Raw genomic sequence first — 24,460 nt, 5'->3', positions numbered from 1 at the left:
TGCAAAATGCAATTTTAAATTATTTTATCAAGAAGAGACAACAGTGTTCTCTGGTGCTGAGCAGAGGAACTCAGCAGACTCTTCCCTGCTCTGACACAGTCTCTTCTTATTACTTAATTAAAACAAAAATTGCTTACAAATAAGAGCTTTGTCTCAGATTTGTCATGCTGAGACCCTCTGATGGGAGGTGCTGGAGAAGTGTCAGCTGCTGTAAATGCCACAGGTGACAACCTAACACCTGACCCATGTTTTAGGGCTGGATGAAACAGGGAACTTCACAGCAAAGGTAACTAGAAAAGCAGATGTGTCTAAATAATACTAGGGGAAAGTCCTGAGCAGCACTGAACCATAAATCCCAGCTAAAGATCAGGCAGTGCCAGCACCCACAGAGCACTCCCTCATTTCAGAACTCATCAGGACTGTCACCCACTTGATTCCAAGGCCACTTTGTCCCCTCTGTGGTACTGCCATGGTTCAGGGCCCATCTGTATCCCAGCCTCCTCTCACCTTTAGTCCATCCAAGTTCTGCAAATCTCCTTAGGAAGCCTCCTGCCCCTCTCCAGGAGCTCCCACATGGGATTACAACCCAGGAGTCTCCACAGCCAGGGAGCTGGAGCAGTTCCACCAGTGGTGTTCAACACACACAGGTTCAGAGCCAGACCTCACCCTCTGCTTCCAGCTATCACAGTATCAACTCCAGACACGCACCCTGTACAACCTCACAGGCAGTTTACACTGTGAACTGACCAGTTTAGAGTGGTGGAACAGAGAAAATATCAACTGCTTTTTGTTTTTCCCCCCAAAACACACAAGATAGACTTTTATCTCCCCATTCCCAAGACACAACAGTGCACGTTACATCCCCCACAGCTGATTAACTAATGCCAAAACAAAGTTACTTTTATTAATACCAAAAAAAAAAAGAAAAAGTGTCTTTAGAAATGCTGTATGAAGTGTTACTATTTTGTGTCAATACTTTTTTAATAGAAGGAAAACGTTGCCCTTAAGTTTTTATTGCAACAAGAATTTTTTTTTTGTTTTTTAGTTCTTTTACAGCAATTTCAACTCTTCCTGAAAATAGCAGATTTGAATTCCTGAAATCAGTTTGAATGTAGAAGTCATGGAAGTGCCACTTCATTAAGCCAAGTAAAACCACTGTATGTATGTAGCAGGGATAAATATTTTGCAGCTGTACTTTCATTTGTCCAATGACTATCCATCACTTGTTGTAATTTTTTACTTCCTTGAGTTTGTATTTTTTGGCTTTTATGTTCAAAATATGTTTATAGCTTTATAAATAAAGTAACTGCCAGACTGGCTATTCAGAATAGGCCACTGGAAGTTATAATCCTATCAGACTGTCAAATAACTATTTCTAAGGATCCAAGGATTTCTGCCTTTTTTTTTTTCCCCTTTCTTCAGCACTGTATAAATAGTTTTAGAATAATTTCCATTGCTCTTCAGTGGGTAAGACTGAAAGAGTAAACCAAGACTGAGGGGGGAAAAAAAAAAAAATCACATTTACAGTCACTCCTGCTGCTTTGCCTCCCTTGCTCCCACACTGAAGCACTTGAACCACTGACCAGCATCACCACCACCCTGACAGGACCCTGGAGCTCCAGCAGCAGCTCCACCAAGGGTTGTTTTAGACAAGCTGCAATTATTAATTAGCAGGTCTGCCCATAGGGGCACAGCTGTGTTTTACCCAAGTATGGCAAAGAAAAAACAAGGTAATGAGGGAGACAAAGCAGTGCCTGTGTCTCCTCCTCCTGGTACAGCAGCATGAGGCAAGGTGTGAGGCTGGGGCTGCTCACACCCAGCTCCCAGTCCAGTGACAAACACCTGAAGGAATTCAGAGGCTCCTTCCACTGAACACAACTACAGCACAGGCTTCTTGTTAGCAAGGGTGAATTAGTGCATTCTGGAACGTTAACTTCACACACTGATTCACTGTCACAATCCAGGAGAGGATGAATATTCAACTACAGATCCAGGCACACAAAGAATTGCCATCAGGTTTTCTCCAGCAGCACTTTTAAAGTGAGGTGTCTGCAATAGCACAACGTGCCCAGCAGCCTCAGGAACAAACAGATGTGAGCAGCAGCTGCACGCAAAGCATGGCTCTGAATCCTGCTTTAGAGCTAGGCATGAATGCTCTGTCTGTGCTTCCAGTCATGATGGCAGCACAGATAACCTAAAAGCTGGTAAACCATAAAAAAATAAATCTACCTTGCTAGTTAACTCCTGACTTGGTTACCCACCATGCCCAACTAATTAATCATTTCACAAAATCCTTAATCTGTTTTATTTCAATTACCTCACTGGCTCAGGGCTACTGATGGTACACTGAGTACTAAGTGACAGCAAGATCTAGTTTCAAATAACTAGAACCATTTGCAAACAAAAGTTTAAAAGCCCTTTATTAATTCAGAATTGAAACACTGATATTTAAAGTGAGATAAGTATGTTTATTAAGGTTCATTCTACTCTAAGGTTTATACAGAGAATGGAATGCAATACAAGCTAAGAGCACACCTCAAAGATCTACCACACCACCATCCCCTACTCCCTATAAGGGAACTGTAACAAAACAAAACAAAAACAAATTAAAATAAAAATCAGAAAACCAGTTACTTTTTAACTAGTTGCAAGTGGCTTTGTCCAAAGTTAAGCTTGAAATTGCATTAGTTTTGTATGCAATAATTAAGTCTCTACAAGCTGAAGTATCATATACAGAGGCATGAGATCTCCTGTGGACACATGAAACCATGTTTTAAAGAGCTACAGCACAAGGGTTGATTAAAATTGCCTAAAAACAAGCCACTAATGGCATGCACAGGTCAAAAATATTAACTTTGGTAATGTCGGTCATTTTTGGTCAAATCTGGATTCCACTCTGAGCAGTAGCATGGATAAAAACACACCCAGCCTGTGCATAAAGCAAAACACTCTTGCTACCAGCTAGAGGCAGGTCTTCAAGACATGGTTGAAATATCTGACTTGAACTGTCAGATCTTAGCTCTAGATGACATCTTTCACTAGTCTATAAGGAAAGACTAACAGGACAAGAAAGTGGTCAAAAATGGTTGTTTGTTGTTTTTTTTTAATGCAGGACAAGAACCATCTTGAAAGTTATATAGCTTTAATTAGCACTAATTTCCCCTACAATATTTTGAAAGAAATTTGTTTTACTTCACCCAGTTCCCCAAGACACATTTGAGTCTTTCTTGCTGAAGCTATCAGTACCCTGTAAATACAAGTGTTCTGTTCTTCTTGAACTCAGAGGGTGGGTTTATTTACAATGGAGTCAATCCTTAGCACTGTAACTGGACTCAAAACAGTTCAGAAGTGAAATGAGAGTGATAACTTTAAGTGCTACTTCCCATAAAGAATCCACACTTAGTTCAGTTTTATTCATTGCAGAGTAAAAGTAAAAAGACATCCAATTACACTAAAAACTCAAAAGATTTAAATTTGTACTCAAAAAACCACTACACATGCAAAGGGAACAGTATCCTGCTAACACAACTTCATTTGCTGCTGCATTTGTCTAATATTAACAATTATGAACAGAGCAGTGCAACTAGTATTTGGAACAATCCTTACAGTGTTCGAGTGTCAGGCACGATACTTCATTTCTCTTCACACCACTGGTTCTCTTTACGTACCTGAAAGAACATTTTTCACTATTAATGTTGCCCTGAAACTTCCAGAAGCTTGCTATGAATTCTGCGGGACAAAGTTGGAAGCAAATGTAATTTTTCATGCAGGAGTTGTAGTTAGAAAACAAAGTTTTCCACCTGTAGCAACCCAGTTATAAGGAGCTGGTGCATTAGTTTACATTTACTGCTAACTTATCAGTTGCATCACACACTGAATTCTGAAGCACCACACAAGAATTAAGCATAAAACCAGCTAAATTATAACTACACAGATCAAGTACCTGTGCTTCTTCCTCCTCAGTGAAGTCATTCTTAATATTGAATGTTTTGCGAATTTCTTCTGGAGTTTTCCCCTTGATCATGTTTGCAACTGTCTTGCATGTGACATCAAGCAAACCTTTGATGTCCAAGTAATTTGCAGCCTGTAGAAAAGTTTCGAAATTGAAAAACTCTGTATCAATGTTTTGCCGCTGCAGATGCCCTCCCAAAGTTATGCTTACACTGGAATTGTAGAATACTGTAACTGCAAATACATCATCTCCACTTCCAGACATTTCCAGCTAGAACCTTGAAGTAACACAAAACTTGCTTGTCAAACAGGAAGGAAAGTAGTTTGTACCCTGAAAGACACCCCTTGGCTCCTCCTTTTCCAAAGAGCTTTCAGAAGCCTGCAAGCATTTGAGATACTCAGTGCTGAAATGCTGTCAGCTGGCTAAGAGAAGCCATGCTGGCTCACAGGACCACGTTTCCAAAGCCAAAGCTGGAATTTCCTTTGGATGCTCATCTCCAGAACTCCATCTCTAGGAAGAAGCCCCCAACTAAGACAGAAAAGCCCCAATACAGACAGGGCCCCATATTCAGAAAAGCCCATTAATTCATAAATGAGCAAGTACAGATGAATGCCCAGCAGGAGGTTATCAGGCATCCAACATCCTCAACTATTTCAGCCTGTGGAGGTTGCCAGAATTACTTGTCCACCCCACATCCCCCTATGAAGAAGCTCCTCAAGAAGCACACAAACTTTGTCAAGTACACAAAGGCTTCACAGGCCCTTACACTTCTTGATCAGACTTACCAGGATAAGTTCAAAAAGTGTTCCTTGGTCTACTTTCAGAAACTCCTGATCCCACACGGGGATGTCATCTGTTCTTTTTTCTTTGTTCTCATCATCCTCAGGAGGAGGTGGATCATCCTTGTGATGGGTGCACCACTGAATCACCTAATTATGGTTTTGATATTCAAGTGTTATCCAGGGGATTCTCCCATTAGGCCCCAACCATAACTTCAGCTTAGAACTGTACATTTTCTCTGGATTAATATTCAAATCCTGGATGAACATGCTCCTCTAGCCAACATTTTCATTTCAGAACAACTAATCCCCATTCCTGAACTGCAGCAGCCTTCAAGAATCCTATCTGAGACAGCAGCTAATTACTCACAATCTTAAAAGCCAGCTGCTGGTGTTATAAAGTTATTCAACCCTGTGCTAACACACCTAAGAGCACACAAAGGAAACCTAACCCTCATTTTGCACTGTTCAATCTGTTTGCAGAAACATAATTCTTATTAAGCAGAATATACAGGGAAAGAGTGTCAAGTTGTAATAGCTACCAGCAGGACGTGTTTGCCTCAGTACAAAGTTCACCTGGCAAGTTTCATGTTCCCAACTTTTTTTTTCAACAGCACCATCTGATCACCCAATTAAAGGAGTAGGAAGCTACTGCAAGTAAAATCCTGCTGTGTTTTCCAGCCCAAGAGACTTCCCAGGTTTGAAGTTACTTCTGTGTTTGTCCACTAGGAAATAATTCCTAGCCCTGTATTTACCCCCAAACAATCCAGTGTTTATTTTAGCACAAGACTTCAGAGCAAAAAGCATCACAGACAGTATCACACGTTTTTGCTTTGTTCACTTGACCCAACAACAATCAGTTATTTAATTTAGTACCACCAAATGTGCACAGTATCTCCTGAGTAACTGCCAGTTACTCTCACCACTGCTTGTTCCTTAATCCTAACATTTGGATCTCATGACCTCTGTTCACAGAATCCAATTAAAATCAGTGCTTTAATACCAGAAAATACTCATGTGCACAGATGTCCACTGCTTCAGCACCCCAGGAAGTCTGCCTGGCCTTGATCTGCCTGCCAGCCTCACCCCAGGTCTCAGATACCCTACGTGCCTCTGCTCATGCACTTCAGATTGGTTAAGCTTGTAGCCAGCACATGAGAAGTATTTTTAATAGCTTCTAATATCCAACTCCAACATGAACTCCACAGCTCATTACTGCCATTCAACACTGCCCCTTCCAGCACCTTACCTTTTTTAAGATAGCTGCATTAACATTTGGAAGAGGGACTGGGTCATCATCACCTTCATCATCCATTCCCAAATCTAAAAATTGAAAGATGACAAAGCAATTGGCAAGCAAAATCATTTACTCTTCTCTGAACTGGGCTGCTTCACCATTTCTCCACTATTTTAACACCACTTGGTAGCAAAGGACCTCTAATTGGTGGAGATAGAAGCTTTTGGAAAGTTTTATTATCTAATTAGGTTACACCAACTTCAGATCTACTGTGCTAAGTAGAGAGTGTTTTGCAGTTCTGTATTGAGGCAAGCCAACTGCTGTTCTCATTAGTGGGATATTAATTAGTACTACTTTTGGTCTGGAACAACTTCATTGATTCAGAAGCTAAAATATTGACATTAAAGGATACTATGTGTGTCACCAGTTAATGGAAACCTCAAATGCTTATTTTGAACATGGCAGCAGAGTAAGACATCACCAGTCCAGAACTGCTGGTATGAGGAAATAACTGAAGCAGCACCTGACATTTAGTCAGCTCTGCTCACTTTGCCCCCAGCCACCTCCCAAACAGCAGCTTCATCTCTTATCAGAAAATGTTACTTTATCAGTGGTCTCCTGCTGCTGGACATGACCCTGCCTTCCAGCTTCCACCAGCAGCACCCCACACACACAGAGTTTATCACCTGAGGCTGACCCAGCTGTACTGCAAACAGGTTTCACCTGTACCAGGAGCCTGCTTCTCACCAGATTAGTAAGAGGCTCCTATGTGGTGCCTTAACTATGTGTAACCTCCCTCTCCCCAACACCTGTGTGGCATTAAACACCCTCAGTGACACAGTTCCTGAATGAGGAAACTGAGAAGAATTGTGCTCCCTAATGTATTCCAACTATCACTGTCTCCAGGTCATGCTGTGTGTCATGTTCACCAGCAGCTTATTAACACAAGTGTTCAATGGTTGGAGTATTTCAACCTTTTTTTCAATTATTATGCATCAGGTGTCACAACCAAAGATTTCTACACAATAGCATTTTAACTACACCCACAGAAAGCCTTTCTTTTTTCCAATTCATGAATGCACCCAAAAACTGGAGAAAACCACCAGTAAACAATGAGGATTTGCACTGGAGGGATTAGACACAGCCTGCTCTCTCTATCCTGGCCATCTGGCAGATTTCCCCTCCCCCACCACGAGTTCTTTTGTTTCAAATTTGTGTCAGCAGCAGATCACCAGGATTTATCCCAAATAATTTAACTGCAGCCATAAGTTTACAATATAGGTTTCACTTCAGCTCTTCCATCACTGCCTCAGTTTACAAACTCCCACCTCATTTAAAAGCTATTTACATCACAAGATTGGTTTATATCATTAAATAAAAGTTTTTAATATGATTAGATGTTCTGGCCACAGAACTGTACAGGCTGTAGGCAAGGCAGGGGGGTGCTTTTGATTTGCTAACCTCCTTGTCAGTGCTCCAAACAAGAGGTCTGAACTTTTTAGCTTTTAGTCAGAGCACAGCCACCCAAAAGTTCATCTCCACCAGCAACTGTTCCAGCTGCTGACAGAAAGCACCAAGGTGCTTCACAGGCCTGGGAACTCTTTTTCAGCACAGTACCAGTTCATCTCCTTTGGTCACAATTCCTCTTCCTTTGTGCCTTGAATGCATGGCTGTCCCTCTGCCCCTCACAACTTCACACTCTTACCTTCCAGCATGGTCTTGATGGTCACAGACTGCTTGGCAATTTCAACATCCACTTCAAAGATTTCTCCATCTGAACTCTGCAGTTTAATCGAAGGCATCTACAAGAGAGGGGCAGTTATTTCCACACAATATTCAGCAAATATTACCAGTTTAGCTGACCCAAAGACCAACATTACCCTAAACTATTTGTGTTCTTTCTTCCCAACAGCAGAGAGCCCAGAGCCACTTTGGATTTTCAGATTCACTGCTTCAATCAGCAGCCCTAAATTCATTAATCCTCATGCTTAAGAAACAAGGATTGGTAAAAACAGGTAAGAACTTCTTTTTCTTTCTTCAAAAGCATAAAATAGCATTTATTAGTGCTTATATTTTTCACAGTGTACCAGAGGTACCTTTCTTTTGAATTAACTACCAACACCACTTCCAAAACACTACTTGTCTTCAAATACAGCTCTCTGCTCCTCAGTTTGACTACTCAAATTAAGCCACATCTCAAAAGCAGCTGACAAATTATAATCTCTGGAACAGAATCACAAAACCCAGGTTGGAAGGAACCCTCTAGACAGAGTCTGCTCCAGCCTCCCCTGCCCCAGTCAGTAGATTTTGCATCAAAGGTTTTCCTGCAGAAAAGTGTTGTGGTTTTCTGAAGAAATTCAAAAGCAATACACCACTGCAAGGCAGGCTTGCAGCACCCAATACTACCTTAGGAAGTAGGAAGTTAGACCAGCACTGTGTTATTATTAGGAAATAATAAGATAATTACACAGTTCAAACTATTTCAAACTGATAAAACCTGCAATAGGAGCCACAGGCCTCAGAGATGGAACTAGCAGAAAAATAATCCCATTTGCTAATAATGTGTCCTCCTCCTGGTTAGCAGCTCAAACCTGGGAGTAACCTGATACAGCAGTGAGTAGGTTACAACTCCAGCCTGAAGTGTGTACACAGAGGGTGTTTGGGCATCACTGCACATGAACCAACTGACTTGAAGGCCATGACAAACACACCACACACCTTTTATATCTCACTTCCCAAGGAACTAGAAGAATTTGTTATTATAAGTCCATTTACCACTCAAAATACTTTCTCACAGCAGACCATTGCAACAGCTTCATTTTTTCCCCTCAAGTTACCTACTTAAATACCTCTGAAGCATCTATTTGTAACCAAGCACTGGGAAGAGAAGCTTTAGGAAGAGTTTCAAATTAATTTCAATTCATTTTAAAACATTTCCCCCCCCTTAAGCCTCAGAGCTAGGCATGCTGGCTCCTTACAGCAGCACTTGAACCACCAAAATTGCATTAGCTGGACCACTCTCAGCCAACTTCACATTGTCCTTTTCCAAATGTCTCCTGGAGCTCCTCAGGAGGGCTGAGCCTGACAGCCCTGTCTCCGTGGAGACCAGCCAGGGCACAGGGCACCTTATTAAGCAGCTCACACCAGCCTGGAATCCTCATTGCTTTAATTTCCATTTGGCAGAGTGAGTAGTTAGTTAATGTTTACACAGCAATGTAACTCTATATGACAGCAATACTTCTAATTAAGATGTGTGTCCTGCAGGGTCACAGTCACAATTCTTCCAAAGTTATGAATATAGATGAATTTTATTTTGGTGGGTGTGGATTAAAACCCACTTCTGAGCTGGCAGGTTGAACGATGCTCTGAAAAAAAAAAAAACAAACCAAAAAAACCCCCAACATCTAGAGGCACATTTGAGATTTAATGCATCTTGTTTTTGCAGTGACTGCCTGAGAACATCCAAGAACAAACCCTGCTTCATCATCAGCCTTCCCCTGCTTGTGTCTAGCATTACATAATGCTGCACAAGGGAGCCAGGGATGCTTCCTGAACACATCCCTGCAGGGAACATTTGCATCCAGACCCTTCTTTTACCCAAACCCACTTTGATCAACACCTGCAGGTTCTTGTTGCAGAGGCTGAAGCAGGTAAGATGAACTTAATCTACTGCCTAATCACTGACAATAGGATTGCAAACGAATTTTGTTACTTTTATCAGGCTCCTGGAAGGAAAAAAAGAAAAAAAATAAAAAAAAAAAGCCATCTTTAGCAGCTGCATAGGGCTCTGAAAACAGAGCTCGGATAACAACACAACCAGGTGACTAAGCAGACCAGTCCCAAAAGGTGTGTTTAGCACAGCTCCGTTGCTACAAAACAGGTTGGGAGCCACTCAAAAGGCAAACCTGAATTACAAGAGTGATTTGCATGGCTCGGGCTGAAACGCCGAGCTCAGACACATAACACAGCGCGACCGAGCACCTCCGAGCCTCCCCCCAGAGCCTTCCCGGGGGGATGCCCCCTCTTTGCCCGCCACCTCCCCGTGTCACCGCTGCAGTCATTTCCCTGCACCTCACCCTCAGCCCCTCCACCTGCGCTGCCGCTCCAGAGCTCCCGTCGCTACCCAGGGACACCGGGGGTGCCCGGGGAGGCGGGGGCCCAGCTGTGGGGGTGCCGTGAGGCCCGGAGGAGGTGGGGGGGGGGGGCGGGGCCGCTGCTTTATTTACCAGACCTCGCATAGCCCCTTCCCCATCACAGAACCCACAGCGCGTTAAGCCCCGGGATGCCCAGAAAGGCCTCGCACCTCAGGGACCCTCCCAGACCCCACCGGGGAGCTCCGCCGCCACAGCCGCCCTCCTCCCGCGCCAGGCCGACCCCACCTCCCCCAGGAGCCAACCCGGCTCGGCTCCTACCGCCGCCTCCAGCACCTCCCCCCGCTCCGAGAAGACTCCCCCGAGCGTTCAGGCCTCACCGTGAAGCGGCGGCGACCGGGTCGGTACCGACGGAACCTGGCGGCGGCAGCGCTGGGGCCCAACTGCGGCGGCGGCTTTATATGGCGGGGGGAGGGGGAGGAGGACCCGCCTCCCGCTGCCTCGCAACTGCCGGGCTGCCGGCCGCGAACGCCTGAGCAAAACCAAACGGCGGAGGGTGAAAAAACCCAAAATGAGCGATCCTCACCTCCCTTCACGGGGTGGGCAGGGGGAAAGCGAGGCCGAAACGGGGCGGCGGAAAGCACCGGAGGCCGTCGGGTCTTTCAGGCGGCGGGGCGGCCACCTCAGGAGGAGCGGAATGGGCGGGGGCGGCGCGCGCGGGCCAACGGTCGCCGCTCCCCTCAGGGGGGCTGCAGGGGCGGCCGCGGGGGTCCCGGTCCGGCCCAAAGCCCTGATGGAGCCACAGACGGGCCCGGCTGTCACCGTCTGTGCTTAGAAACGGTAACCCGGTAACCCCGGGTGGTCACAAAAAGCCCGCGTTGGGTGTTTTCCCACCAGGTTTCACGGAGAGACAGCCCAAGCCCCGGGGGTTGTCGCCACCCTGTCAGGGAGCTGGGCAAGGCCGATTCTGTCTGGTGTCATTTGGCGTGTAAATACAGTTACACGGCATCTCCAGCGGCTGCTGAGGCAGCAGAAGACATTTTAACTAAAAAACGACCCGGAAAAAACGGCTAATGTCAAATTGTTAAAACAATAGGTTGCTCTCATCAAGTGGAAACCCATGAGCAGCAGCCGATGTAGGATGCTCAGCAGCTCGTTACTTACAGCACACCTGAAGATGACTCTGAGCAACCTAACCCGACCTAGAAGATGAACCTAAATTCAGATTATGGTCCAGAGGCCTTCGTGATCCCTTCCAGCCTGAACTGCTGTTCCCCACTGTGAGATGTGCTACAGTGGGACTTCTGACAGCTGAGAGAGCATCCGAAGAGGCCAGGTGACAAGACAGTAGAGTTTGACACTAACAGAGGTTCCTCAAACATCCTGGGATTAGCAACCAGATAAGCTGTCTCTTCATCATTCATTAGGGTGTAATTATACATTTTTATTTATACATCACACATACACAGATGTGTGAAGCCTCCAAACTGTGCCCGATGTGGCCTTTAATTGTACCATTAGCACATTTACCTCTCCTCCTCAGTCTCTCCCTTTCATACTCCACCACTCAGAACCACATTGACTGCTCTAAAAAAACCCAAACACTGCCTTTATTTTCCTTACATGTTCTTTTCTTAGCTTCTATTAAAATTCCTTGGTTTGGAGGATCAGACAATGGCAGAAGGTGGTATGTGGAAAAGATATCTGCAAATCCTAAATCCCCTTTTCCTGGTGATGCCAAAGAGCAAGGGTTGTGATTTGGCTTGTGATCAGTGAGCAGAAGCTCTCAGACTGCAAATCAGGCTCAGCAGCGGGGGGATGGGGTTTGCTCTCTGCACAAGACACATCCAGTGACATCAAGGAAGGGGCAGAAAGCAGCACGGATTTGCTTGATCACAATCTCTGCGTTCGTTTTGCTTCAAAGTGGTGCTAATGATGAGCTTTCTACTTGATACAGCTTTCTAAAGGAGAACATTCAGTCCGTGGGTAAGTTCAGCTGTCGAATTGGAAGTCTGGGAAAGTTCAAACAACAAAAACACCCTACTCCCTCCCCCCCAAATAAACCCCCGTGGCAGCTGGCTGTCACAGATAGGCTCTAATCGCGGGCAGGCCGCCTCCCGCTGTGCCCCACATCTCCTACAATGTCCCTGCCCAGCCAGCCCTGGTGCTTGCTGTTATCTGTCCTGGAGAAGCAGCTGCTGCAGCGCTGATAGCCCAAGTCCTGCGAGTGAGTCGGTATTAATAACACAAAAAACCCCTCATCCCTTAAAAAAGCTGTGAGGCAAAAAACATGGTGGGTTTTTTTTTTCTTTAAGAAAATGGGTGGCCCAGTTTCAATTGTTAGGCAGGCAGGTAATCACTGCAATGAGAACACTGCTAAACCTGAGCGCTGCCACCCTGAACAGTCCAGATAATTGCAGCGTGTCCCAGCCCCGAGTAAATGACAGTTCGGGGCCTTTTCCCACTGAGAACCTGAAGGAGGATGGGGGAAGTTTAACATTAAAGCAAACACCTGAAAAATGGGAGAGATCCTGCTGAGTGCCAGCGTGATTTAACGCTCGTCAAAGCCAGAAGAGCTCTGACCTACATACAAACAGCATCGCGGGGCTGCGGGTGAAACCAGCGGAGCAGCCGCAGGGGGCAGAGGGTGGAACATCAGGGAGCAGCCTGCCAGCCCCTGCACTGCATCTGCTCCATACCCTGGGGCTCGTTCTGGCTGTTTAAGGCAAAAATGACAGTGCCTCCCACCTCTCCAAACGCTTCATACTCTCCACTTTTACAGATAAACTGGGTTGTTGGGGTGGGTTTTTTCTGCCAGGGGTGCTTTAGAGTCTATAGAGATAAGACATTGATCATTTGTCAATACTATGAGAGAGGTGTGGGACTGTCAAAGCCTCATGAGAACCAGGCTTGAGAGATCTCCACTCCCTTGACAAGTTGGAATCATTTAGTTCAGAAAAGACCTTTAAGATCACTGACTCCAACCAGAAACTTCACAAAACTCAGCCTGGATTCCCTGATCCAGTACAGGGGGCTGGCAGGGGCTGGACTCAAAGGTCTCAAGACCAGAGAGAGCCAGGTATGACCTGAGGAACATGAGGTGTGACCCCCCAGTCTGAACAAGGACCTAATCTACATGTAGACTTGAGATGAGACTTGCTGTAAAAATCCTATTGCTTTTTTTTTTTTTTCAGGAATACAAAAGGTGGGGAAAAAATGAAAACAACCAACCACATCAATGAATTTAAAACCAAAAATTAACCAGTTCAGTGTAAAACCAGAAAACATCAGAATTACTCATGGGAGATAGGTGGTAGGAAGACACTGCCAAGCTCAAAGACTTGGGCCACTGTTAAAAGCAATCTTGGGACACTGCAGAAGAGGAATGTTCTTGTTCTCAGTACAATTCTGGAAAACAGTGATTGTGTTTCCACCTCATCAAGGTTTGTATTACAGGAATATCCTTGAGGAGGAGTCTTTTGTCACCCAAATTGTCCCTCAGCATTGCCAGTGGGTGGCTGAACCCATTGGTTGCCTGAGTGTCCAGTGAGCACCAATGGACAGAACTCAATAACCAAATCCTGTCAAGCAGGAACCAACTGTTTTATTTTCTTATCTGCTTCTTTCTTCCTCTAGCAACATTCCCATTCCCCTTACATAACAACAGGGATTCAAGATAGAAGATAGGGAGGGGGAAAAAAAAGATTGGAAATAGCAGCACACCTACTTGGGGTGTATTTACAGCATCTACTTTCTAACCTCACCTTCACTCCACCTCCACACAGACCAAGTTTGGCACCAGCTGTGCCCTCGCATCCCTTGGGCTGCTCAGGAGCCAAAGTTGGACCCCGCAGCCTCTGGGGAAGGTGCTGCCGGTCAGAGCCTCCCCCCTCGGGCTGCAGAGTTAGAGGTAGAAACCGGTGGCAATGCAGCCACGGCCCGACACCCCGGTGATGGCACAGTGGTGGCACTGCCACGTGGTGGCGCCGGGGATCGCTCCGAGGGAGCGGAGGCACCAGGGCAGGGGTGGGAGAGCAGCCAGCAAGGCCCATCCGCCAAAAAAACCCCGATCGTATCGAGTCCATGGACTGAATGAGAGGAGGGGACTTGGTTTAAGAACTACGACAGTGTAATAAAGTTGTGAAGATCTTTGGTAATCAAGCTTGAGAGCAAGGGAACTAATTTGTCTTCAAGAGGTTTCACAGCACTGATCTTCAGCCTTAGTTCAAACTCCAACCCAGCAGATTCGAGGCTGGTTCTGACACCATGTGGGATTAAATACAGCCAATTTCAGAAGGCTGGCAAGAATTTTAAAGAGATTGGAGGGGGGAAATGCCACTTTTTTGGCTCTTCGAGATGGTCAAGCTACACTTAGAGGGGACAGAAAGGAGAGCAGAATCCCAGCAGCCTCCCTCCTGAGCAGGGGTCCCTGCTTCTTCCTCTTCCCTGAGGACACTGGAGGAGAGAAGCTGCCTGCAAAGTGGGTCAAGTGCAGAACGAACACCGCAGGATCCTGTCAGACAAGCCCCCTCTTTAAAAGAGAGCAGTGATCTCTGACTTCTCACACTGACAGCTGCAACAAAGAAGGGGTTTTCACAGCAAGTTTGAGGATGAGGCAGGGTGGTGGTGGGTGTTTTTTCATATTCCTGAGAAACAAAGGCAGGTGGAGCCAAGCTGAAGCCTTTCAGCCCAATCCATCATGCAGTTAAACAGTAACAGCCCTCTTTGACAGTTCTTCACTTCTGTTTTAAATGCATAATCCAGACAAGTTTGTATATTTAGTGAAAAATAACAACAAAAGCAACCAACCAACCAAACAAATAAACAAAAAGAAATGAAAACAACAACCCCTCCAAAATAAACAGCTGTGTTTGGGGGAAATCTGATGAGGAAGATGTTGACTTCTGTATGAGAGGACCCAAACAGCTGTGACATTTTCTATCCCAGCCTTGGAAGCTCACAGCACTAAATAACAACCTGTCCCAGTGCCCTCCCATTTCAAAAGCTCTCATGGCCAGCCTGGTTTTCTGTTTCCCACATGGTGGTCAATGACATACACAGAATATTTAGGTACTGTTAGTGTTTCAGATTTTATACACCACCAGCAATTAGTTTAATCTTCATCCAAAAGAAGCCCTGTTCACCATAGTAATTAAGAGAGCAAGAGCTCTAGTTCAACCCATCTCAAAGAACAAAGCTTTTAAACCACAGCAGTTTTTAAAAGGCTAAAAGAGGCAGCACTGCTTAATTTAAAACCAAAAGTGTTGTTTCAGCCTTTTCTTTCCTGTATATATGCCAAAGAACTTTGGTCCCTTGCTCAAGAGAGCAGCTTGTCTTTATTCTCATCCAAAAGGAGCACAGCCAAATGAATTAGAACACTAAAATAACTTTTTCTTTAAACCACAGTAGGCTGACTCATGAATGCTTACTCTGCAGGCCCTTTTTAGTCTATTCCTGGGTACTGAAAAACTTCTATAACATTTTACCTGTTTTTAACCTTCTCCTGGAACTTGTAGAGAACTGGTACTCCCCTTAGAAGGCACCTTACACATTCTACAAGACTTCAAAAACATTTCACCTGTGCAAAACCTTTTGAAACATATGGCAAGTTTCCACGACTGCTCAGATAAAAAGCAAACACAATTAAAAAGTGATAAATGAACGTGTGACAAGTGCATAAGGAGGTGGTGAGAGTGGAACCACACCTTCAATTAATTGAATCTGGAGCAGCATCTAATTTGAAATTCAAAGTTGTGATTTGCTCACACTTGCCTCTTCTTACAGACCCATTTTTCCAGACAAGCACATTGTCCTCCTGCTACCTAGGTCACAGCTCCTCTGGCAGGAGAGCTGCCTTCCACGGTTCCTAAGGAAATGAAGATGAAGGGGGGGAGAGGGATGTGTTTACTCAACTATGAAAAAGGTCCAAAATAAACCCAGCACCTGCATAATGGTTTTGTAGTGAGGAAATCTTTTAAGATTCAGGCTGAATTTCTGAATTGCCAAAGACTTTGTTCCAGACCCTCAACAATCACTTTATGAAAATGACTTTCAGAAAAAGAAAAAAATTGGAAGAAAAAATGGGAAGTTCTGGGAGTGGTTCATAGGAAAGTGTCAAGATTCATTCCTGCCTTCTGACAAGTCAAAATCCCAGCATCATCCCTCCTCACTAACCATGGGGTTTAACCATCCTGCTTTAAAAAACACTAATTATTTAACTCCCACAAGATAGGATTTCCAGCTACTCCTGTTTCACATCCCACTGGAATTTACCAGTCTTTAGAGTGAAGGAGGAAACACCAACAAGGATGACCAAACCCAAGTGCAAACACTAAAACACTTCTCTGCAGCCAGAATTCAGCACAAGGTGAAGAAGTTTAGGTCAGCTGAACTTTAAGCTACTAGTAATTCAGACAGTTGTTATTTCTACTGGAAGTTTTCCTCCTCCTCTTGACTCTTCCAAACATACTTTTAGCTGGCAAGTCTGCTTTGGTGGCCAATCTTCAAAGTAACTTTTTATTGTGTGTTCACAATTTGATATTCTCACCGAAATCTTCAGGCAATCAGTCCCAGCTTAATTACAAGGGTAAAGCACAAAACCTGGAGTGACCTTCAACCTTTTCCATTGATGTCACCACCAACCACTTGCATTTTTGTACAGACACTGAAGATATCTGGCTGCTCCCCTCCAGAGCAGGAGATAGAAGGACCAGGGAAAGCAGAAAATAGGGCAAATAGTTACTCTGGAAAGGATGGTGTCAATGAAGGCAAAGTTCTAGCTATGAAAACATTTGCAGATAATGGCAAAGAAAAGGCATTTAGAGTCAACTCCTCTTTATAGCAAAAGGTGTGGTGGTGGGTTGTTTTTTTAATAGCAATCAAAAACTCCTGATATGCTGGGAAAAAACCAAACAAGAAAAACACCAAAACAAACAATACTGAACTTCAGATGCACTTGTTTAGTGTGCACTTCTTCCCCTACAAGATCAAACTGCAGAAGACTGAGCACTCTCCAAAAACCATTTGGAACCCAACCTAAATCTGATTTTTTGCTGAAAAAAAAAAAAAAAAAAAAAAAGCAACTCCTTAAGCCTTTCAGAAAAGGTGTGAATTACTGCTTGATGAGAATTCACTGGTTTTCCAGCAGAAAGGCAAGAAAGCCCCAAACACTGTCTAGGAGCAGGCCTAAGTTGGACATTTCCATGTTACTGCAGAGTCTACCGTGTGTTCCAGGGATCTGAAGTGTGTTAAATAGGAATATTAAGAGTCTTGTATTAAAACAACAGCCAGGATATGCCCATTAACTTCAGGAACAAGCCTTAAGGAGGCATAAAATCTGAAGTTCTCTTTTGAAGAACACAGTCCAATTGGGACTTGAATCCTGTAACAGTTTAGGAGAAAGGAACTATTTGACCAGAAGTTAACAGAAACCACAAATACCAATTTCTTTTCAGAAGGGAAGCTCGGGCAATACAGGTGGTACTTAATTTCAAGTTATTTCCTTTAATATTTAGAAAACTGGTTTTATTCTTCTTTTTTTTCAGAAAATTATTTGAAGTATTAGCACCCACATTGTAAATAACTTGGATTTACACTTGACAAAAAGCCACGGTCAGTCACTGAAGTTTTCCTGTATTCTTCCATGTTTGAATAGAGCACCAAGAGGGAAAGAGAGCAACACGTCAGTGTCAGGTGAGCTCTGTCCTCAGCTCCATGACATTAATGACCATGCACCTCCCTGGGACAGAACTCAAAAGGTCAAGAGTTTTCCAGCACTCTACAATCACCTGTGTTTTAGTTATTTCAGGTGGAAATTGCTATGTAAGTTTATAATACCCATCCAGCTACACATTAGTTTATTAAACCACAGTTGACCTGAGATGCAATTAGAATTTGACATTTTTCCATACTTAGTTCACAAGTTTATTATGAAAAACTCTGCAGCTCTGTTCTGCAGTAACATTGTTTTACAGAAAAAAACAGTTCTGTTCAAAGTAATTCACTATCCTTGGACAATTACAAGGGACAATATGGAAGGGCAAAGAGTGGAAGAGGGAACTGAGTGTGGTTGGAAAAAAAAAAAAAATCAATACAATTAAATTAAACAGTATTCCCTGAAAATAAAACAAAACAGTTTCAGAACAAATGAGGCCTTGGTACTTATTTTAAAAATGTTCTTTAAGCTTCAATGATTGTTTGCTGCTACCCTTATCTACAGTCATGCTGAATAAAGCTATAGCTAAATGGAAAGTTAAATGTATTCACGAGGTGTTAATGTCTACATCTTATTATTTGCAGTCTCTCAGAGAAAGCAAAAGTAACTACAAATAGCGCTATGCCAGAAACTGGATTCTTGACCAACAATGTTGCTTCAGCATGCAATGAACTGGTTCATTCTAAAGTGGTCACAGTTGTTGACGACAAGAGGCTTTGTATTTGAGTATGGCACGTCTTTTGGTCCATGTGAAAACAAAGTTTGAATGTTAAATATTTTCTGACACTTTGGAGTTACTGTTGCTGCTCTTCCCGTTTTCTTCAGGTCAACGTCTGGTTCATGGCAATACTGTACAGGGCTAAAATCTCTTTACAGGAAGTAGTCTGGGGTGCGACGAGTAACATGCGGCTCACCTCTGCGTGGTGCTGGATCAAACTGCAAACTGCAAAGCAGAGGAATCAATCAAACCACAGAGCACAGAAATCACTGAAAATGCAACAGCTCGCTGTACATTCAGGTATGTTTTAGACATGAAACACAGTAGCATGGAAGTCTTCTGTATTTGCAATCAATTCACATCTTCCAGAATTCAACTTCTTCCACTCCTCCTATTGTATCCATTTTTAATCTCCATATTTCTGCCTCCTCTTTATGATTACTACTGAGGACTGAAGTAAACCTCAGCTTTAAGACCCAGAAATTGGTCAAACACTGGTACACATTTAGAAAAGTTGAATTCTCCAGTAAAAGTGAGTAATTTATACAATGCTTTTGCCTCATTTACTAGCAAAGTTGATGTTGTTCATTATCAACTTAAAAACTAACGTCCTAAGATCTAAGAATCTGAGGATTCCAGAAGTCTCTTGCCCTAGACTGACCTCTGCAGTATTTCATTAAACTCCAATTATGGAAAACAAAACCAAGGAGTCTCACTTTAATCTGACAGAGAAGATGTCAACAATTCTTCCAGATATTTGACTCCAAGACTTTAGATGCCACTAACCCAACAATTTCACATTTGTTTCAACTCCTAAAAACATCTAGGGAAAAGCCCTACCTTAAGACAACAACTAAGTGGTATCTTGCTACAGCAACTGCCTAAAAATGGGTGATGTAAAACTCATTTTTAAACATACTTACAAGGAGTATTTTAGAGTATCATCAAGTTCCATAATTGCAGCCTGGTTGCCACAACGGTAACAGTAATTTGGAGCACTGAAAATTGTTACTACATTCCGATCATGGCACCAGTTGTACCCCTGGAAAGAAAAAAAGGTGATGACAGGCAAGTTAATTTGTTGTATTCCACATAATCACCTCACTACTAAAGTGGATTTTTAACATGCAAAAAACTTAGGTGGCTTTTTAATTAAGATGAAGGCTGTATCTTTATCTGATATCCAGAGAGAAAAAGGCCTTCATATGTTGCTGCTTATTAGTAAGCATGAGCTAAATAGATTAAAAAAAACCACACCAGCAGAAATTCTCCACTGTATTAACATTTAAAAAATTAAAAAATAAAAAAGCAGCAATTCTGCAGTACACAATCTATTGTGAATCTTCAGCTGTGATTCAGAATCCAGACATACATTTAAAAATCTTAACTATCATGGCTACCTAAAGACTAAGAACAAAAACACACATCTAAAGTAGAAAAGGACAAATACATCTTCATTTGTTCAAGGCATCAATATTTCTGTGAATTTTCTTATCAAGAGACTCAGCATTTATATTTTAAACATTTTTAGTCTATGCAGAAATGCAGTAACATGGCTACTACAGAAGTATTTACAGTTATTATAAATTTTCAGGAAAAAAAAGCCAAAATAAAGGTTACTCCACTGTAGAACTGAGAAAGTCCTTTAGTGGTGCATGAATACTGCCAAAACAGTTTCTGGAAGACTCCACAACACCATCCACACCCCTCTGACAGGGGATACACAATTAACACACCAACCATCTCCTGCTTACCTCCATTACCAACTGATGAGCTCTTGACACCAACGTAAGGCCATTAGCATGGTTAAAGGTTTCTGAAATATCCTGTCCAAATGTATAACCTGCACCTCGAGGAGAAATTCCCCAGCCACCACGATCATCTGGATCTGACCATAGCAAGTCACACATTGGACCCTGCAAGAGATTTGTGAAGGCATTTCAGAAATGAAGTGTAAAAACACCTACACTCACACAGCCTGCACAACTTCAAGACCTAAATAAAACCCACAAGCAATTACAACAGCTAGTGCTGCTAACACTGGAAATACTATCAAGTTAATATGCATGAAGAACTTTCACAGAAATAGTTCTCACCTCCCAGCTCTTTAAGGGGTGATACTTGTGGAGATCCTAGGCACACTAAAATATTTCATACTTTAGACAAAACCATCCCCCTCCCCCCATGTTTTATTTAAACCAAAATGAGTCCAAGAGCCTCGTACAGAAAGACAAGACTTTCATATTTAAGTTCTTCTGAATTCCATTCTCAGCTTGTGTATTCAGGTACCCAATCTATGCTGAATCATGAATCAAACCATGAGTTTAGAGAAGTATTTTCTCAGTACCTCGTGGGGAACTTCCTGCAAGCGATCAAGTGCTCTGATGTGATCCAGTGTATCTATTGATGGGGAGAGGCCACCATGTAGACAGAAGATCTGGAAGAGTTAAGATCAATGAAGTATCTCTTGTTAATTAATTATATCCGGGTAATTATTTAGAGCAAATTATTAGGAGAAAAAACACAAGTGATTCCTTTAAAGCTGAGAGCTGACAGAACACAGTGTTAATAGCTCCCTTTATAACTAGTAATATTTTCTTTTTTAATTTTCAACATACCTGGCCATCCACCAAGGCAGTTAGAGGCAGGTAATCAAAAAGGTCTGTGAAGTATTTCCAAACATTTGCATTTCCATATTTTCTTAAACATTCATCATAGAAACCATATACTTGTGTGATTTGCCTGCTTTCGTGGTTCCCTCGAAGAATTGTGATGCGTTCACGGTAACGAACCTAAACACAAGAGTTTACTTTAGAATCATCAAAACATGGACATCTTCCCCCCCAAAAAACTGAATTTGCACTCTTCACCATCACGTGTCAATAAAGCAATCAAAACCAAATTATTTTCAAGGCTTATACTCAATTATAGCCTTTGACAAAAGAAGTGATGATTCATTCACATGTTCAGCTGACAAATACTTTTGAGATTAATACCAAAATTTACTGACTGTTCTCAGTGGACTTGACTTCACCTGTGCATTCAGCTGATCTCTGAGCAAGTTCTTAAAGATTGCTACTTGGGCAAGTAAAAAATAAAATAAATAGAGCACTCACTTTAGAAAAGGTTACCCTGGCTCTCATCTGAAATTTAGTTTTTGGGTTTTTTCCTAAGTATCTTAGAAAGCTAAGATAGCAACAATTCAGTTTTGTATCTATAGAACCAGCTCAATACAATTCATTACAGATCTTAATTGCAGTCAGGATAATTATGATGTATGTTATATATACAGAACTGTAGAGCAGAGAAGAAAAGTTACCTTAAGAGCTACAAGCAATGTGACTGTTTCGACTGAATAATAGCCTCTGTCAACATAGTCCCCCATAAACAAATAGTTTGTGTCTGGTGATTTGCCTCCAATTCTGAAAAGTTCCATGAGGTCGTGAAACTGTCCATGGACATCTCCACAGACCGTGACTGGACATCGCACTTCTTGTACATTGGATTCTTTTGTCAGAATTTCTTTAGCCTATAAAACAAAAAACACACAAATTGTGAGTTGGGCTCTGAACAGTCATTTTATTGCAACTAAGCTCTATCACTTCAAGATCACACCTGCCCTCTTCATCAACTCTTGTCCCTTCTTTGTCTGAAGTACTTGGGATTAAAGTGTCTTTATTTAAAAACTTTTTTGCCTTATGCTGCCCTGTATTAGCAGCAGAATTTTATTTTTGTGGGGTTTTTTCTCTCCCCAAGACAGGCATTTTCATATTAACTACCAGTCTTAAACAAAAACATTTCAGACTTTCTAGAACAATAGTTCCATGAAGCATAAAACAATGATCACCACTGCTGGAACTGATGAAGTTCACAAGGATTTGGAAAAATCAGATCTAAAATCATGCCAGTGTCTTATCTCCAACTCTCCAAAAGCCTGAACTGAGACATGGCCAAAACTGAGACTCCCTCAGGAAGGTAAACACAGCCAGCAAAAGCTCCCCAGGAGTTATACCCAGATTATCTTGCTTCAGAAGCCAGGTTGCCACCACCCATCCATCCATCTTGGGATGCAGAAGCAAAGTCCTACAGAAGCAGGAAGGAGAACAGAACTAACACCCAGTGGTAAGGGCAATTGCAGAGCTGGCAGATCACCTGCACAAGCTTTCTGAACAAGTTTTGTGTTTAAGCACAAACAGGCAACACTGAGTTGTCTTTATAAGCCAAAGGGAAGAAACAGATCTTTGGCCTCATTTTTTTTCCCCCCACAAATTGGGTACAAGAAAGTTGCAGACAAAGGCACCTCCTATGAAGGAGTTCAAGCTAAGTATAGCACCAAAAAGGTAATTTTTAAATAATGCAAGAGCTCCTTAATCACACTGCCAGTCATTACAGTTTCTTCTCTGAACTAGACACATGCCACAATAATTTTCTAAATCAAGAGTATATTAGAAATATAAATAGAAACAAGTTTACAAGTTATCATCTACAAAGATTTCTGTGCCTTTCAAGCACCAATGCTATTAAAATTTTTTTTTCTTCTCTCATTACCAGAATGAGAAGAGAATACATACAAACTGTATTTTATTTTATAACCCAGGATGCCTACAAGACTTGAAGAAACAGCACCAAAGGCCATACTGACTACATTAGTGTAACGAGACAGATGTACAAGCAACAACACTTCCATTTTAGGGTCACTTTCTTTAATTTTCTCAACCCTAACCTGACACCTAAAGTACCACACTAATTTGGGGAGTCTTTTTTGAGACAATAGAAAAAAATAATCATCATTTGAAGAGCTTAAGATTTTAAAAGGCTAGGAAAAAAATATCTGAAATGAAAATCTAAACAGTCTTTTAAATACTGGGTACTGACATGAGCCAATATGAAGGAACACTGCTGTAACCAAGTTTCTACCCTACCCGTGAAGCCTGGACAGCAAGTGACATCCCTGAAAGAGGTCACACTGTGCACATTGTCCAGGCTTGTCACTACATCTATAGCAAGAGAAGTGACAGCAACACAATTTAATCAACATTTCATTCAGCACTGGAAAGAAATAAAAATGCAATCACAGTCAAGTACCCTGCACAGCAGAGAGCTTTAGGTGTTAGAGCATGAGCAACTGAGTTAACTCACTCTGCAGACATTTACACTGAAAGTCAGGCTCATATGACAGCCTCCACTCATGCCCTGCCTAGTGCTAAAGATAGGTCACTGCTGGCTCCTGGTAGAGTCTAAAAGTGTAGATTTATTTTAAGATAGCCTGACTGACATTCATTTAATGCAGTGACACTCACCGGATGTTTTGAAGGTGTTTTAACAGCTTTAGCCTCTTCCAACACACTATTGGATTCAGAAGCATTAGCCTTCTTAATTCACCTTTTGACAAAGAACATTATAAATACTTACAGGGCTTCAGGATCTACTCTTAATTAGAATGCTTTCCAGTGCTGTATTTTCTTAACACACTGGAATCACTGCACAAAGAATGCAACATTTATTTTTCAAAGTATGCAGTGTTTATGCAGTCCAAGATTAAAACAATGACACAGTTCTCAGCAAGAGTTGCTGCTTCCTCAGTTTTTGAAATATTAAATCCCTCAGATATGCATATGACTAAAGACATAGATAGGTCAGACAGCTCCTCTGATAGAAAAAGACTGTTCCAGGTCAACTTGCAAAACAGCAATCTCTATTTAAACCCCACTGAGGAGGAATGCTGGTGCAGGGATTTCACTATTTTCCACTTTCTGAAACAAGTTCCATCAAGTACTGCCTCATGAGCTGCTCAGCCCTCTTACACCCTTACCATGTCCCCCAGCAGTGACAGTGACATTCACTGAAGTACAGAAGAACTTAAGCAGAGCTGAAACTGGGAAAAAAAACCATCCTGAAAGCAATCTACCAGCAAGTAGCTTATCAACTATTCCCCAAGTTTCCACATCATGTTCCTATAAAAGGGCAAC

General features: G+C 42.6%; 2 protein-coding genes across 6 annotated transcripts in view; both read right to left on the bottom strand.

Moving 5' to 3' along the window:
* Positions 1–2,402: 2,402 nt before the first annotated feature.
* SKP1 (S-phase kinase associated protein 1) lies at positions 2,403–10,740 on the bottom strand. 3 transcript variants are annotated; one of them, XM_030458869.1, is made up of 6 exons: positions 10,646–10,740; positions 7,674–7,770; positions 5,981–6,054; positions 4,738–4,881; positions 3,944–4,084; positions 2,403–3,668 (listed from the first exon to the last, which is right to left on the bottom strand). In XM_030458869.1, the coding sequence occupies exons 2-6, from the start codon at positions 7,768–7,770 to the stop codon at positions 3,633–3,635; spliced, it is 492 nt and encodes a 163-aa protein (XP_030314729.1). In that variant the 5' UTR covers positions 10,646–10,740; the 3' UTR covers positions 2,403–3,632. The 3 variants fall into 3 exon arrangements, with proteins under 3 accessions (XP_030314729.1, XP_030314728.1, XP_030314727.1); XM_030458868.1 differs by lacking the exon at positions 10,646–10,740 and adding an exon at positions 10,440–10,563; XM_030458867.1 differs by lacking the exon at positions 10,646–10,740 and adding an exon at positions 10,045–10,141.
* A 7,218-nt stretch (positions 10,741–17,958) lies between these two features.
* PPP2CA (protein phosphatase 2 catalytic subunit alpha) overlaps positions 17,959–24,460 on the bottom strand; it is a 20,812-nt gene continuing 14,310 nt past the window's right edge. For all 3 annotated transcript variants that reach the window (XM_030458865.1, XM_008495476.2, XM_030458866.1), the window contains exons 2-7: positions 21,811–22,020; positions 21,110–21,283; positions 20,839–20,928; positions 20,246–20,407; positions 19,415–19,533; positions 17,959–18,716 (exon numbers count right to left, since the gene is read on the bottom strand). In XM_030458865.1, the coding sequence (XP_030314725.1) occupies positions 18,644–18,716; positions 19,415–19,533; positions 20,246–20,407; positions 20,839–20,928; positions 21,110–21,283; positions 21,811–22,020 (828 nt within the window). In that variant the 3' untranslated portion in view covers positions 17,959–18,643. The remainder of the gene's footprint in view (positions 18,717–19,414; positions 19,534–20,245; positions 20,408–20,838; positions 20,929–21,109; positions 21,284–21,810; positions 22,021–24,460) is intronic.

The sequence above is a fragment of the Calypte anna genome, chromosome 13 (genome assembly GCF_003957555.1).
Source record: "Calypte anna isolate BGI_N300 chromosome 13, bCalAnn1_v1.p, whole genome shotgun sequence".
Taxonomy (NCBI): Eukaryota; Metazoa; Chordata; class Aves; order Apodiformes; family Trochilidae; genus Calypte; species Calypte anna.
Note: the sequence above shows the minus strand (reverse complement) of the source record. Positions and strands in the feature narration are given on the sequence as shown.

What these genes read in the sequence shown, in the direction of transcription:
- SKP1 (XM_030458869.1), bottom strand. Translation starts at nt 7,770, where the DNA reads ATGCCTTCGATTAAACTGCAGAGTTCAGATGGAGAAATCTTTGAAGTG. An exon ending in CATCAAGACCATGCTGGAAG is followed by an intron (nt 6,055 to 7,673) that starts GTAAGAGTGTGA and finishes TTCAATTTTTAG; the next exon opens with ATTTGGGAATGGATGATGAA. An exon ending in CACTTTTTGAACTTATCCTG is followed by an intron (nt 4,085 to 4,737) that starts GTAAGTCTGATC and finishes ACTTTTCTACAG; the next exon opens with GCTGCAAATTACTTGGACAT.